Source organism: Magnolia sinica, chromosome 5 (assembly GCF_029962835.1).
Source record: "Magnolia sinica isolate HGM2019 chromosome 5, MsV1, whole genome shotgun sequence".
Lineage (NCBI taxonomy): Eukaryota > Viridiplantae > Streptophyta > Magnoliopsida > Magnoliales > Magnoliaceae > Magnolia > Magnolia sinica.
In genome coordinates this window covers 100821647-100836910 of record NC_080577.1, presented here as the reverse complement: position 1 = coordinate 100836910, position 15264 = coordinate 100821647, and the positions used below count along the sequence as shown (strand labels likewise).

General features: G+C 39.4%; 1 protein-coding gene across 6 annotated transcripts in view; it reads right to left on the bottom strand.

Annotated features, from left to right (window-relative positions):
* The window catches only part of LOC131246442 (histone-lysine N-methyltransferase TRX1-like), a 72316-nt gene extending 71265 nt beyond the window's left edge, over positions 1 to 1051 (bottom strand). For 3 of the 6 annotated variants that reach the window (XM_058246580.1, XM_058246581.1, XM_058246583.1), the window contains exon 1: positions 168 to 1050. In XM_058246580.1, coding sequence (XP_058102563.1) covers positions 168 to 811 — 644 coding nt within the window. In that variant the 5' untranslated portion in view covers positions 812 to 1050. Of the gene's footprint in view, positions 1 to 167 lie in introns of all 6 variants that reach the window. The other 3 variants (XM_058246582.1, XM_058246579.1, XM_058246578.1) reach the window with 3 other exon arrangements.
* Between the last annotated feature and the right edge of the window lie 14213 nt (positions 1052 to 15264).

The window sequence follows — 15264 nt, the reverse complement described above, 5'->3', positions numbered from 1 at the left end:
CTCAGTACACACCATGCGCGCAATCCCCACTACCCCAAAAGAGCATTCTCAATTCAATGCAAACAGCGAGCTCTATTCACACACACACACACACCAAAAAAAAAAAAAAACAGGCGCAACAATTTGCAAATGCAATTCCAAATATTGTCAGAAAAAAGGCAACTTACTCGACCCATTTCTTTGCCAAATCAGAACCAGAAGAATGCTTGTGCCCGTCTGGCTTCCTTTGTTCATCAGATGAATTGCATTTCCTCATCCGAGCAGAGCTGCTCTTCTCCCGAACTCGGCTTTCCCTTAGCTGGGGCCCAGCAAGATTGGGACTTGAATTAATAACCCCCAAATTGACCAGCTCTTGTTTCTCTGCATTCTTCCGTTTTTTGAAGGCTCTCGCAACCCTAACCGAATCCAAGGCCAGAACAGGCTGATCGTCATCAGAAACAAAACGGTCTTCTCCTCCTTCGATCCCATCAGCGTCCAGTTTCAACCCTGATTCAAGAGAATCGAAAAGGGAGGGCTTATTTGCAGGGCAATGCCGGGGTCTCTTCGTGCGGCGGTAGTAGACACGGAGGGGCGGAGGAGGAGGCGGAGGCTTCTTTTCGGAGTGGTCGGAATCAAAAAATTCGGAAGCGGCGGAAGGGTGGAATTTTCGGGCCTTGACCTTCTTCGACATGACGTTGGAGGATCCGCTGGGGGTGATGACGCAGGGATCCGTGGCGGAGTAGACGTGGAGGAGGGGAACGTACCGTCTCGGACCACCACTGTCGATTTCCTCTTCTTCGTGCTTGAATTCGTGGAGAGATAGCAACGCCATGGAAGACAAGCCCCTCTCCCTCTCCCTCTCCCTCTCCCTCTCTCTCTCTCTGGTGATGATGCCTAGGGCTTTCAAAGATTTCAACTCCTAAAGAGAGGGAAAGCCTTTTCCCAAATCATCGTTTCCCGCCGGAAGAGGGAAATATAGGTACCGCAAAGCCCAAGGATATGTCCGTATTTATTATTATATATTGGTTGTTGCTTTCTTTTCTTTTCTTTTCTTTCTTTTTTTTTTCTATTTTTCTTTTCTTTTCCTTTTATTCTACCTTTCTGTTTTGTTTTTTGAGTGTGACACAGAGCTTTTGTTTGCTGGCTCACAACACAAGCAAGGGCTAAACTTTGAGCAATACGGAAGTTGTTGTTGTTTACATATTGTTTGAGGGAATCAAGGGATTTACATCTAAAACCACCCTTTATTTGATTTGGGAAATTATCTAATACAGCCTGCTATATTGTACTATGGTGTGGATGACAATTAGGTTATGTCCAATGGCGTTCTAAAAGCACTTTTAAGCAATATGTCAAAAAAAATTGAGAAGTGACTTTACACTCCACTCACCCTTTTGGTATAAAAGGATGTAGTGTATTGTTTTGATGGATGGATCAACTCTTTCTTTTTACTTTTGGTAATACATCAATGGATTGTGCTTTAGTTTTGCCAGTTGCAAAAGGAGTGGATGCATTGATTGATGATCAATCATGGTATGTTTGATGCAGTGTTCCTTTAAATGCATTAGGCATCGATTGCCTATGGTAAGACTTGATCCCAAGCCCACATCGCATCACGAGAGTGATACACACCAGCTGGGCTTTGGACATTCCATTTAGCTAAAAGGCCAATGCCAAAGATAATGGGTGTTGGGTGTTTACTAGAATTCATAATTTGGATGTAAGCCAAACTTTATAGCTACGGATCAAACTTGATTGAATCTTTTCACGAACAACATGACAATCAATCTCAATGTGTTTTGTTCATTCATAAAAGATGAGGTTGGTAGTGATGTGTTGAGCAGCCATATTGTCAGAAAAAGTTGAGCAAGTTGAGAATGTGGTGAGTGGAGATCATGTAGAAGGTATGAAAGTTGTGCTACTTCACAAGTGGAAACCATGGCACGATATTCTGCTTCGGCAAAAGAGTGGGAGGCCGTGGACTGCTTCTTGGACTTCCATGAAATGGGAGAGGTGCCAAACATAATGTAGTAACTTGTAATGGAGCATAGAGATTCAGGGCGGCTGGCCCAATCGAAATCACAAAAAGCATTGAGTTATAGATTGCCAGAGGAATGGAGCAAAATGCCTTGACCTGTAGAGTTTTTGAGGTAACGGAGAATTCTATGAGCTACATCTAGATGAGGTTGATGAGGCGTATCAATAAACTAGCGTAGAATGTGCATTGGATAGACAATATATGGTCTTGTAATGCTTAGGTAGATCAAACAACCAATGAGACGGCAATAGCTAGTTGGATCGGCAAGGGTGCTTCCATTAGAGTTAGTGAGCTTCAAGTTTTGCTCCATAGAAAAGTTGGCAGGGCGAGGCCTAGGAAAACTACAATCTTCAAGGATCTCTAATGTATACTTTATTTTGGAAAGAATTATGCCATGATTCGAGCGTGTGACCTTAATGCCTGTAAGGAATTTTAAAAGATAGGATCTTTTATTTTGAAGCAAGCATTTAGGAAGGCTTTGATAGTGTTGATTGCATTGAGATCATTTCCAGCGACAACGATGGTGTCAACATAAATAAGGATTGCGGTAAATGAAGAATCAACTGAATAGGTAAATGATGAATGATCTGCTGTGGATTGGGTGTAACCATCATCAAGTAATGCAGTAGAAAATTTGGCAAACCATTGGCGTGATGCTTGTTTAAGCCCATATAGAGATTGCCGATGTGGCATACCCTAGTCTCCCCTCACATGTAAAGCCAAGTGGAATATTCTGTTGTATTTTCTTTCGAAATTTATATTAAAAAATGGAATTTCAAATATTTCGATTTCCCTCCAAATTTGAAATTTCTGTTGCTTTTGAGTTGTGGGTTTAGTCCTACATTTGATTTGCCCAAGGAAATTCTATTGCATATAAGATAGGTTTTTTGCCTTGGGGCTTGAGCCCCATTCAGGGGGCATGTGAATTTGGTCCTGAGGGGGGTACTCTTGCACGTGTGTGTGGGTACTCGCGAGAGTGTATTCGCACTTGTGCCTTTTCGTTTTATTCCAGAGAGATGTGATCGATCAGTTGGTCGCACCTTTTGGGTTAAAATCCAACAGACCAAACTCTTTCGAAAGGGTGCTTAATGCACCACTTCAGATTCTACAAGGACTACCCTTCCATTTAAAAAAAAAAAACAAACAAAAATCCTTTATACTCTTGTGAAAAATCTCTCTATTTCCTAGTTTATGAGTGTAACACCCCGACCCCTCCGGTAAGATATTGTCCGCTTTGGTTGGCACAATGTCCACCTTCACGACTTTGTTCTCTCGGGTGGAAGCGGTTAGCGAACCACCCACAAAACGCGTCTTACCCTTAAGGTCGAAGCCCCACATATAAACCAAGATCTTAGGCTCTCCCTTTCCGATGTGGGACTAGACACCCACCTCCTTGACAGCTGGCTCGTCACCAACCCGGCTGGGCAGGGACTCACCCCACCTCGGGAGACAGAGCGCCCTCGCTCTGATACCATTTGTAACACCCTGGCCCCTCTGGTAAGATATTGTCCGCTTTGGCTGGCACAATGTCCACCTTTACGGCTTTGTTCTTGCAGGTGGAAGTGGTTAGCGAACCACCTGCAAAACGCGTCTTACCCTTAAAGGCCGAGGCCCCACATATAGACCAAGATCTCAGGCTCTCCCTTTCTGATGTGGGACTGGACACCCACCTCCTTGACAGCTGGCTCGTCATCAACCCGGCTGGGAAGTCCTTCAAGGGTAAGACGCGTTTTACGGGTGGTTCGCTAACCGCTTCCACCTGCGAGAACAAAAGCTGTGAAGGTGGACATTGTGTCAACCAAAGCGTACAATATTTACTGGAGGGGCCGGGGTGTTGCAGATGGTATCAGAGCGAGGGCGCTCTATCTCCCGAGGTGGGGTGAGTCCCTGCCCAGCCGGGTTGGTGACGAGCTAGTTGTCAAGGAGGTGGGTGTCCAGTCCCACATCGGAAAGAGAGAGCCTAAGATCTTGGTTTATATGTGGGGCTTCGACCTTAAGGGTAAGATGCATTTTGCGGGTAGTTCACTAACCGCTTCCATCTGCGAGAACAAAGCCGTGAAGGTGGACATTATGCCAGCCAAAGCGGACAATATCTTACCGGAGGGGTCGGGGTGTTACAACGAGTTTTTGTTACTGAGTTCATCACTGAGTTAACTCAACACTTTTTGGTTAAACTGAAAGTGGTTCGAGCCCGTGTACAATGAGTGCACCATTGGGACAGGGTTATAGTCATTGTATCCTAGAGGTCGATTGCTCTAGAAACCTGTTGCACTTGGCACGCTGTCCAAGGGGAGCAAATTCGATTTCATGCCGAGTGACTCACATCACGTCTCGACTCAACTCTATAAGTCTTCCATCTCACAATTCATTTTCTTTTTAGTTCTTGATTTTAAATAGTCTGTTTGATTTAACCAAATATTCCAACATATTCATTTAAAACTTCTTCATGGATGTCGCCATGTAAAAATGCGTTATGTACGTCGAGTTGACAAAGAGGCCAATTGCGGATGGCGGCAACAACCAAAAGACAACACACAATAACAAATTTCATGACAAGATTGAATGTTTCATGGTAGTCCATCCCTTCTCTATGATTATATCCTTTTGCCACTAGTCATGTCTTGAAACGTTCAATAGATCCATCAGAGTTATGCTTGATTTTGTAAACCCAATTGCATCCAATGGGTTTCTTATGAGCAGGTAGTGAAGTAAGAGTCCAAGTGTTGTTCTCCTCCAATGCTTGGATTTCAACAACCATGGCTTCACACCATTTTGGATCCTTCACAACCCGAGCAAAGGCTCTTAGTTATGTAATGGAAGAAATTGCCATGAAAAGAGGCATGGTGAGATGGAGAGAGTTTGTCATATGAACGGAAGTTGGATAAAGAATTGAGACAGTGATGTAAGACGTGGCACATATACATTCCTAGCGTGGTTGGACCAAAAGAAGGTGAACCGTAAACTGGCCATAACTTCTGATCCGGGTATCATTACGGGGCATACAACCTATCAATCTTTTCTATAATGGGCCATCCGAGGTGAACCAACCCACACGGTGGGTCGCGTCTATTCGTTTCATATAAAAACGAGTGCTTTCAGCTCAAAAACAAATTTTAGAGGAAAAATTACTATTTTTAGTAATTCTGATTTTTTTAATATATTTTTTATTTTTAGAGTTTTAGATTATTCTTCTTTTTATAAGTAACTTGTAATCATGCTAGGACTCTTCTAGCAAAAGTTTATTGGGAATTTTTATTTTTAAAAATTAGGCTTTAGAAGAGTTTTTCTATAATAAGGATTTTTATTAGAGTTAGAATTCTACTATTTTTGGTAATTACGAATTTTGATTTTTTTTTCTTTATTAATGGTGTAACAGGGACACACACATTAGACAATTATCAATTAAGTTACTTTCGATTTTTATTAGATTTTACTTCTTTCCCTCGTGGATTCGAGGAATCTCTGTGAGGAGTCTAGAGAACCTCTGTGGATTCGGAGTAGTTATCCTTGAGAAAGACAGTGATCGACCTCATCACGTCCATCCCTGCGTTAGACTACTTACTCGATGATCCGTCAAAGAAGATGGCATTGAAGTGGGAGAAGAGAGTATGGCCAATTTACAATGATAATCATATAGATAACTTGGTTGTTGTTGAGTGCGAGTATAGTGGTATCATGAGAGGAAGACTGAAGAGTAGTATCATTTGTGACAGCCTTGACAAAAATATCAGCTTGCTCAAAAATTGGACAGGGGATAATTGATGAAGAGGGAGTGAGATCTTGGGATTGAAAAGGGAAAATACTTTCATGAAAAATTACATCCCATGAAGAGAATGAGGTTTGTACCTCAATGTCAAACAATTTCTATATATTTTTTCTATAAGGGCAACCAAACATGCATTTCTTCGCATGTGGATTAAATTTGGAACAGTTTACTACATGAGTTCAAGCATAACAGAGACATACAAAGACACAGAAGTGTGAATGTGATCGTCCGAAGTTGAAAAAGGCTTCATAGGAAGTGCAGCCGGAAAGTTAAGAGTTGGTGTGCGGTAAATGAGATACGATGCTGTGAGTATACATTCACCCCATAAAGAAAATGGTAAATGAGCTTGGAAGCGTAAGGCGCATGCAACATTTAAAAGATGTCGGTGGTTGCGTTCAACAACACTGCTTTTGTTGTGGTGTGGCGACACAACTGTGTTGATGGATGATACTGTTATCTTGAAAGAAAGATTGCATGTCAAATTCATTTCCATTATCGCTTCATATTTGTTTGATTTTCCAAATGAATTGGATGTAGATTAAGGCAAAGAAGGATTTGAGGAGATGATGTGTCTATGATTTATGATGCATAAGGTAAACCCAAGTGCAATGTGTAAAATCATCAACAATGGTAAAAAATAAAAATAATGTGCACCACAAAGGGTAGGAGTGTGGTAATTTTCCTATATTTCACAATGTGTCTATTGAAAAGGTTCAGTAGTAGAAATTTGACTAATAGGAAAAGAAAGACAAGTTTGTTTAACAATAAGACATACATCGCAATTTTCAGAATCAGAAATATAAATAACAATAATATTTTTAGCTAAAAATTCCAAACGATGCTGAGAAGGACATTCAAGCCTTTGATGTTAGAGATTGAATGAAGAAGTAGCAGCTACTGAGTGTGAAGTGAGGTTCTTAATGAGAAAGAAAAATAGTAGAGGTCATCCTCCTCTTTACCTGCTCCAATCGTCATCTTCGAAGACAGGTCCTATATAATTTAGGAAGTAGCAAAAAAAGTTATAAAGCAATTGGAATAATGAGTGAGTTTACTAACAAAAAGAAGATTAAAATTGAAGGTAGGTACACCGTACACATAACACATCTTGCAAAATAAGATATGGTAATAAGGAGATAGTACAAATGTGAGAAACAGATGTAAGATTGCCATTAGGAAGAGTCTCAAGTGTAGAACCAAGGGAAGAAATGGACGAGAGATGACATGGGGGATGATACACCGGGAGCAGGTGTACTCCTTGGATGGTGCAACAAGATTTTGACCATCGAAAAACGTTAGATTAGTGGCCCAGATCGAAGATTGGCATTGAGACCATGACAAATTATGATTTGCAAATAATTTTTTTGTATATTGTTTCTATATCAATGTTATATAAATACAATGGAAGTGTACAATATGCATTGAATATGGACACCATCCAAAGATGGAATTCTCATATTTGGGGCCCTTAATTGATAATCAGATAGTTAAAAAAGCCTTGATTGATGCAACTGCTTAATAGAGCTTTGATTGATACACTTGCCTAAAACCAGTAAAACTATTCTACGTGCGTGAACTATTTATACAAGTGGGGCATTGCTTGTGTCCAAAGTACTCCCAAGGTAATATAATTGGGATCCTAAACACGATACAGATGCTAACAAAGAACACTGGGATCTAGTCATTTCCACTATATTAGACTAATAACTGAAACTCATTTTGATATTGCCCAGATCCCTCGTTCTCAAAACTATCCACTATGGAGAATGACCCAAAATTTGAAAACATCTCCCATTTCTTCCTTCTCAAACTGCCCATAGCCCCACCAATAAGCACAACTGCTGTATGCCTTTCAACTCCTTTTTGACCTCCACCCCATGCCAACTCACAATGAATGAATCAATAGATCTCATTGAAGCCCAACACACCTTGAACTTGGACAAGTAACTGTTCCACAAATTACCAGCACTCGAGCAATGAAAGAAAAGGTGATACATCAACTCATAATTGTCCATACACATCAAGAAAATATTTAGAAGGACCATTCCCCATTTCCCTAAATTGTCCATAGTCAGCACCCTTCTCCTTCCAACAAGCCAAGTGAATGCTGCTATCTCCGGGGAGCACCATAGGAACAAATATACTTTGTGGCTTTGAATTTCCCTCCCATTCCTCTAGTATGGAGCATCTTATAAAAAGATTGGAGTGTGAAACATTCAAATTTACCCCTATGCCAACTCATCTTGTCTTCTTCTTTTTTTAACACTCATATGGTGACATAAATTAATGTGGTTAAGCAAAGAAGGCATTTCCACCACCTCTTCATCCATTAGGAATAGCCGGCAAGGAGGGGACCAATTATGGAGTCGCCACACAGAAAAACAACGTGACATGAAAGCATTTCAGTCCATAGAGATTCTAGCAATCATCAAAAAACCAATTTAGCAAGTGAAATTTGTTTCTCCCTTCAACCCCTTGCCACAAAAGGTCTATTATCCTTGATAAATTTTGTCCAAGACTGGTTGAGAGCATCGAAATAAGGACATAAAGTACAGGCAGATTTGATAGTGTTGCTTTGATGAGAGTGATGCAGCCCCCTAAGGATAAGTACTGACTCTTCTTTTTTTTCCATAATGCAATGGGGTTGTTTGGAATCCGTGCTATGTTTTCTTGAGGGAGGAAGAGGTGGAATGTTTGGTGTCCTGAGAACTCCATAATGCTGTCACAGTGTTCTCAGCATTGAAAGAAGAGAAGTTTGGAGGTGGTACAATATATATTACTAGACAAGTCTGGTTAGGATGCACCAACAGGAGAGTTCCTAACTACCAATGCAATGTCGTGTCTTTTTAATTCGACACATTTGAATACCAATGGTGGTTTACATTACCTCCTACTTTCAAAGAAATTTTATGGTACAATCAACAATATACATTACCAAAGGAATAACAATGCCCCAATTTATCAGCTTCACCATAAGATAGTCCATTGACCAAGAAGTGCACCAGTTAGGAGTGAGTTGGTTCAAGGGGAAGGCCCAAAAGGGTGTGGGTAGGTAGTAAGAAAAGACTTGATTATCTATCGTTTAACTGAGTGCATGGTTTGTGATACATTAGAATGACATTACATGATTTGTGTAGTTGAACCCAATTAGTTGGGGTAAAAGCTTTGATGATGATGACCAAAAGATAGTCCATCGCCATCGAGGAGACGACTTTGGGCGAGTAATACATTTCTCGGAAAGAGAAAGGACTTCCTCTTCGCCACTCCATCTAATCTTGTGTCCAAGAGGATGCAAAAGGTTCGGAGGAAGCACAAGGAATTGCAGTATCAAATAGCACATTTCAGCACAAACTATGACTCCATCTAAACTTTAGTTCTCATAACAAGAAAATATCCTCCCAATATTTGCATTGCTTGTAAGAAAAGCATTTAAGGAATTGCTATGTAGATAACCATAGAATTGATTATAATGTCCATGGATAACCCGTTTTTCCATCCTAGAAAGTCTTCCTTGTGTCACTGGCACTACTGCCTTCATCTGCTTAAAGAAATGTCATGATGCAAATTATGGCATGTCATCAAGGATGCCAATGTGCGAAGCCTAGTCTGAGTTAATGTCAGCCCTAGCCTGTTAATGATGGACCTTTTTTTAAAGGCTTGAGCCCATCCCAATTAAAATTTTTTATTAAGCTTCATCTCACTGGGCATGCAATTTCTATATTTAACTAACAATATTAATAAATTTAGACACAACTAAAACACTAAATTAAATTATCATTGTCATGGCCCAACCCGGTACAAATTGATCCAAGAAACCAGTTACCATGGCCTGATTCCAACCCAGTCGTTGATTGTACCTGAAATTAGAAAAACCAATCCAATGGACAAGGGTGTCTAGGACTGAACCCAACCATGATAGGTCAGTGCTAGAAACTTGATGGGCATGCCTAACCCTTCGATAGACCAATCAATCGTCTTGTCTTACCATTATTGATGCGGGGCCAAACATGTTGAACTGGCAACTCTCTTGGAACCGTAGCGACAATGACAGTACATTGATGAAATCACCACGGAATAAATAGGGGTGGAAATGGACCAGTTCGGGCGGGGCCAAGCTAGGCCCGGGCACAGTCCAACACTTACGGTCCAAGGTCCAAGCTAGCACAACAGGCCCAAGCCCAAAAAATTTGCATGGGCTCGAGCCTGACCTAACGTGGACCAAAATTGATTTACTCCCTATTTCCCCCTTGAATGTTCCTAATCTATCTATTGATCAGGTGGGGCTACAAATGCAAAAAGAAATAGATACTCAGAGGAACGAAATCAGCAATCTACGTTCAAGATGCATGAGTTGCCTAATCAAGGATTAGAATGCATATTTGTAGGGTATGAGATCTGCACACGTGAAGTCAGGTCGAGCGGGGCCAGGCCAGGATAAAATGACTAGAGCCCAAGCCCAGCCTAGAAATCGATCAGCCCATGTATGCCAGGCCCAAGCTCAGCCCACGGGCTGAGCTAATCGGTCCAACAGCTGTTCAAATCCAGGTTGGGCTCCTTGGACTTGGCAAGTCATCCCGCCCATTGCTAGTTGTCCAATGTTGGAAAGACGCCCACTTTTGAAGTTGAGGATTGAGTCTACTTAGATGCTCGTAGTAACAAGGTGTTCAGCGTTCCTTTGTTGAGGCGCTTCCATGATTGTGAATTCAAAACTAATATCTAATCTCCAATCCTAATCTCCAACAAATCTTGATGTCAATCTTAACAACTACTAGATAAGGAAACAAAAGGAAAATAATGTGAAATTCATGTTCATATGGAGCCCATGATGATGGCCCATGGTTTACACATACTTGGATCTCGATCATGCCCGCCTCAATTGGGATCATATTCATGAAAACCCAAAATAGAAAGACAATAAAATAAATGTTATTGATAGAATTGCCACTTCAAGGGGCAAACCTCCTTGAAGGACTTGACAACTCTCTCCTAATTTCAACTACCAATCTACAGTAGTCATATGAGTAAGCCCAATCAAATCTATAAGCTACTATCAATCCACTAAAAATTCCAACTACACCAGGTCATGTATCTCTTCAACTAGATCCCCAAGTAATTGAATATCTTTGATATGTATCAACTAGATCCAGGACACAATAAGCAATACTTCTATTATTAAGAATAAAAAAAAGGTTTTCTAACATTTCTTGCATCATGAAAACAACCTTGAGCTCCAGGTTGCAGGTTGCTTTTAATTACTTTCAAGATCCCGTGTAAGAACCTCTTTCCCTTGTTGGTCCTTTAGATTTGTTTGTACATCCATCCACTCATTTAATGAACACAAATTGTTGAAATAATATTTTCTATTTCATTGCTTCAAAATTGCCCTCAAAAGTTAGTATAAGATTGTTTTTCATCAAAACATCCTCCACCACCATTTTAGTTATTGAGTTTATATCATATCACAGTGCAAGAGTCAATAAAGTTTGCAGGTGAGAAGGAAAAAAAAAAAACTACTCCTGTTCTTGTTCGACCCTACATTTTGGAATTGGTTGAGACCAGCAAAAGAATCTCATACAGACTGAAATTTGCCTTAATATTAAGAGATTGACGAGTCAAACTTCAACATTTGTTGGGAGTTAAGTCAAGCAGCCCTTCAAATCTCAATGGAATGATGTTTCATGAGAAATGCATGCAGCATAAGAGGTGTCAAGGGCAACCACCCATGCTTGCTCATCTTTTGTGATGACAACATTGATCCAACTATATATACTTGCATAAGCTTCAATGTTTAGCATTTCATCAAATGTTTGAAGTCTGCCTAGATGTCCAAATTGTGTTTTAAAGTATTCTTTGAACTCTTCAAACCACTAGATGTTTTTTAAGCATGTTTTGTTACCCTAGACTCACAAGTTGTCCTAAAGTTTTATGGCAATCCAAGTGTTGGATTTTGCAATCTCCATACCTAGATTAAGATATGACACTAAATAGAGGATGGATGGCATGGATTTTGTGAGAATTAGGGTCCACTTGAAAATATCTAAAATGTTTAGAGTGAGACTTGTGTTGATGTGCAGCATACCTAGGCTCTTGGGGTTCTTTATGTAGGTTTTTTTTCCTCATGGAACCTATATGGCATCTTTTTTGAGATCACACACCCAATGGAGTGGAAACCCCAAGCATCAACAATAGAACCCCCTATCGTTTCTTATTTGGACATCCAACCATGGTTAAAAGGGAAGAAAAGGAAAGAGAGTGTAAGAGAGAAGAAAAGCAAAGAGAGGAGAGAGAAAGAGTGGTTTCCTTTCTCCAGTGTCGAACAAACTTTGGGCATTCAAATGTGATCTATGTTGGAAACTGTGTAAACACCCAGAGATGAATCAAGCAAAGTACACACAATCGCACAACCAAGTCCAAACAAGAACAATCCGAATTTTACATGGAAAAACCTTTTCGGGAAAAAACCATGGCACAAAGTGACGAGTAATGCACTATGAAAGCAAAAACTACAAGAGATAAAGTGTTACCGATTCGAACAAGCTTCGAATCCACTTCACATATGCAAGAGGACTTTCAACATGAGAATACATCATATCATAAAAAAATGTCATGAGAAATAGGGCCCACCTAGTCAAGCAAACACATAGAAAGCCCCAATGGCAAAATTAATTTCACCGCCACAAAATTGTTGACTACATAAATGCTCCCAATGGCAAAATGCCCAGAGTTTTCGTCATAGATCATTCACTAGATTTAGAAACTTGAAGGTTTTATGAGGAATGCCCCCACACATATTATAGAACCTGCGTTCATATTTCAGAAAAGGAACTGCCACACAATTGCAGCCTTCATAGAGAACATTAAAAAATAATATAAAAACCATCCCAACCAAGCTACAAAAATGTCACTTCCATATCACCTGTGATCCTCTGTCCTTGGTGAAACTGTCGACTTGGATTAAAAATAGATCTATCAGGAGGTCAAAAGTATTAGAATAAGAAATCAAAAGATCAAGTGCATTAGTTATAAAATACTAAGGAAAATTATTTTAATGTTGAAATAGGAGTGAAGGGTCATGAACATTGCAACTTCACGTGGATCAAAGATGTCTCATTGTGCATTTGTCATTAAATACTAAGGAAAATTATTTTAATGTTGAAATAGGAGTGAAAAGTTATGAATATTGCAACTTCACATGGATCAAAGATGTTTCATCGTGCATTTGTTATTAAATAATGAGGAAAATTATATTAAAATGTTGAAATAAGATTGAAAAGTGATGAATATTGCAACTTCACGTGGATCAAAGATCTCATCGACTTCTCAATGCCCTCGATTGTGAAAATGGAGAATTTCTATACTACATGATGTGAATATGTCAATTCTTATTACATTGACGAGCAATATTTGGAAACTAGATGTGCAATATCTAATAGAAGGATCTACTTTATCATAGATTGTTGAGAAAAAACCACTGGCTTGGCCATTTCCTCATATGGGAGAGTTACTTGGGACTATGTCGAAGGAAGGTACACACCAACAAAATAATTAAAGCAAACAAGCTAAATGCCCCCTCACAAAGCCATGTAAAGGGAGGAAGAATTTCATTTGAAAAAAAATAATAATAATGAGGCTTTGTGAATGCCTTGTCGAGGAAGGGCTGATAACTACGTTTTGGTAGGAGCCACCACATGTAGCTATTAATGCCTTAAATCAACGTCTTGTTTAGGATCTTCGAATATACTCCTTAGTAATTCCATACAATGGTCCGCAGGGTAGATTGGCAGCATGGATTTTGACTATAGTGGAATCCAAATTGAAATTCCACTAAAATCTAGAATTTTTTTATTCGTTAGTTGTGTTTGGCAACCTAAATTTTGAATGTCATGGAATCATGAATCTATGTTTGGCAGAGGAATCATAAAATTATTGTGTATATCCACAGGACGATGCATTTGATTAAGTAAATCATCTGTAAATATTCCAAAAACAGACAATGTGCAACATGTTAGACATTCATTGTAACTAGTCCATTGAAACACATGTTGCGCCCAAAAAATGAGGCAATTCCAAGCCTTAGGTGGCACACAAAAGTGGGCCCACTATTTTCTATAGTTGTAGCAAAACCCCATTTGTCTGTAAAAATGAAATATATCCATTTGAGAGTTTTTTTATTATTTTTTATTTTAGGGTCTAAACCCACACAACATTCAAGTTACACTACAAGAAGTACATTTTAAATAGAAAATGATGAAAAATTACAATCATCCCTTCCAATTTTCTGCAAACTATGATAACGAATCATGTACTTCCTCCATGGTATCGGATGACTTATAATAATTATCAGGAAATTAGTGAACTTATGAAGAACATTTCTCCCAAGATCCATAAATTTCAGGGCAACAACCTTCAAATATGACATAGTATTTATTTTTGTGCCTTGCTACTAGTTCCACAATCACCCACCTCATGTTCATGTTCTTTCATGAAGTGCGAAACAACCCGTTGGGCTTCAAATAAAGAGGTGAATGACTTGTATTTGTTATGCCAAAATCCATTCACCTCATTATAGCATTCCTCCCATGATATATAAATGTTGGGGCAAAATACGATATAATATTTGTACCATGCCATTGAAGATTTAAAGGAACCTATAAGTACAAATGGAGAGATATGACAATTGTAGAATTCCATTTTAATTGTCAACACAAATAGATAAATAAAAGTACAGTTAAACTATTAATTGAGACACACATGCCTCAACTAAAGGACATGACAAAACTAAAAAAGCGTTAGAACATAATAGAACTTTCATTGTCAATCTCCCATAATATGTTGTAGAAACTCATGCCTCAGTTCTGTTGGCATTCAAGTGAAGAGCTTCATTAATTCTTTATATGATATGAGATGCTTAAGTGCCTTCCATTTCTCAGATCCGGTGATGCTGGTCATAACCATCACCCATTGCATCAAGTAAGCCTCCTACTTGTTCTTCTCTAGGGCAATGCCATTTTGTACATGCACATACTTATAGTGTCATTCAAAACCATCATTGTATCCCATGCAATGTTTCATAGAATCTTGAATACCATCTAGCTTGTCCAAAAATTTCTATGGCATGGTGGCCTTTTTTTTTCTGCATTTTAGATGAGAATGTCTCAACTCATGGAATCTCATTTGTTCCAAACATGGGAAACATAGCTGGTGATGTGCATTGTGTTCCCTGTGTTTGAAACATTGGAAAAATCATACTTGCCTTTCACATAAGGGCTATGTTCATATTGGGACCAAATTGAATGTCTTGTGATGCCTCATTTCTTACATAATTCCATGAATTCCTCCTCTCTCTACTATGTACCGTTATCTGACCCAAGACACTTGTCTCCCGGTTTGCTTCTCTACTTCCACCTTCCATTCCTTGAACTTGACAAACTCCCTAGGCTCGTTCTTTAACAAGTAGACCAAAGCCTTCCTCTAGTAATTATCT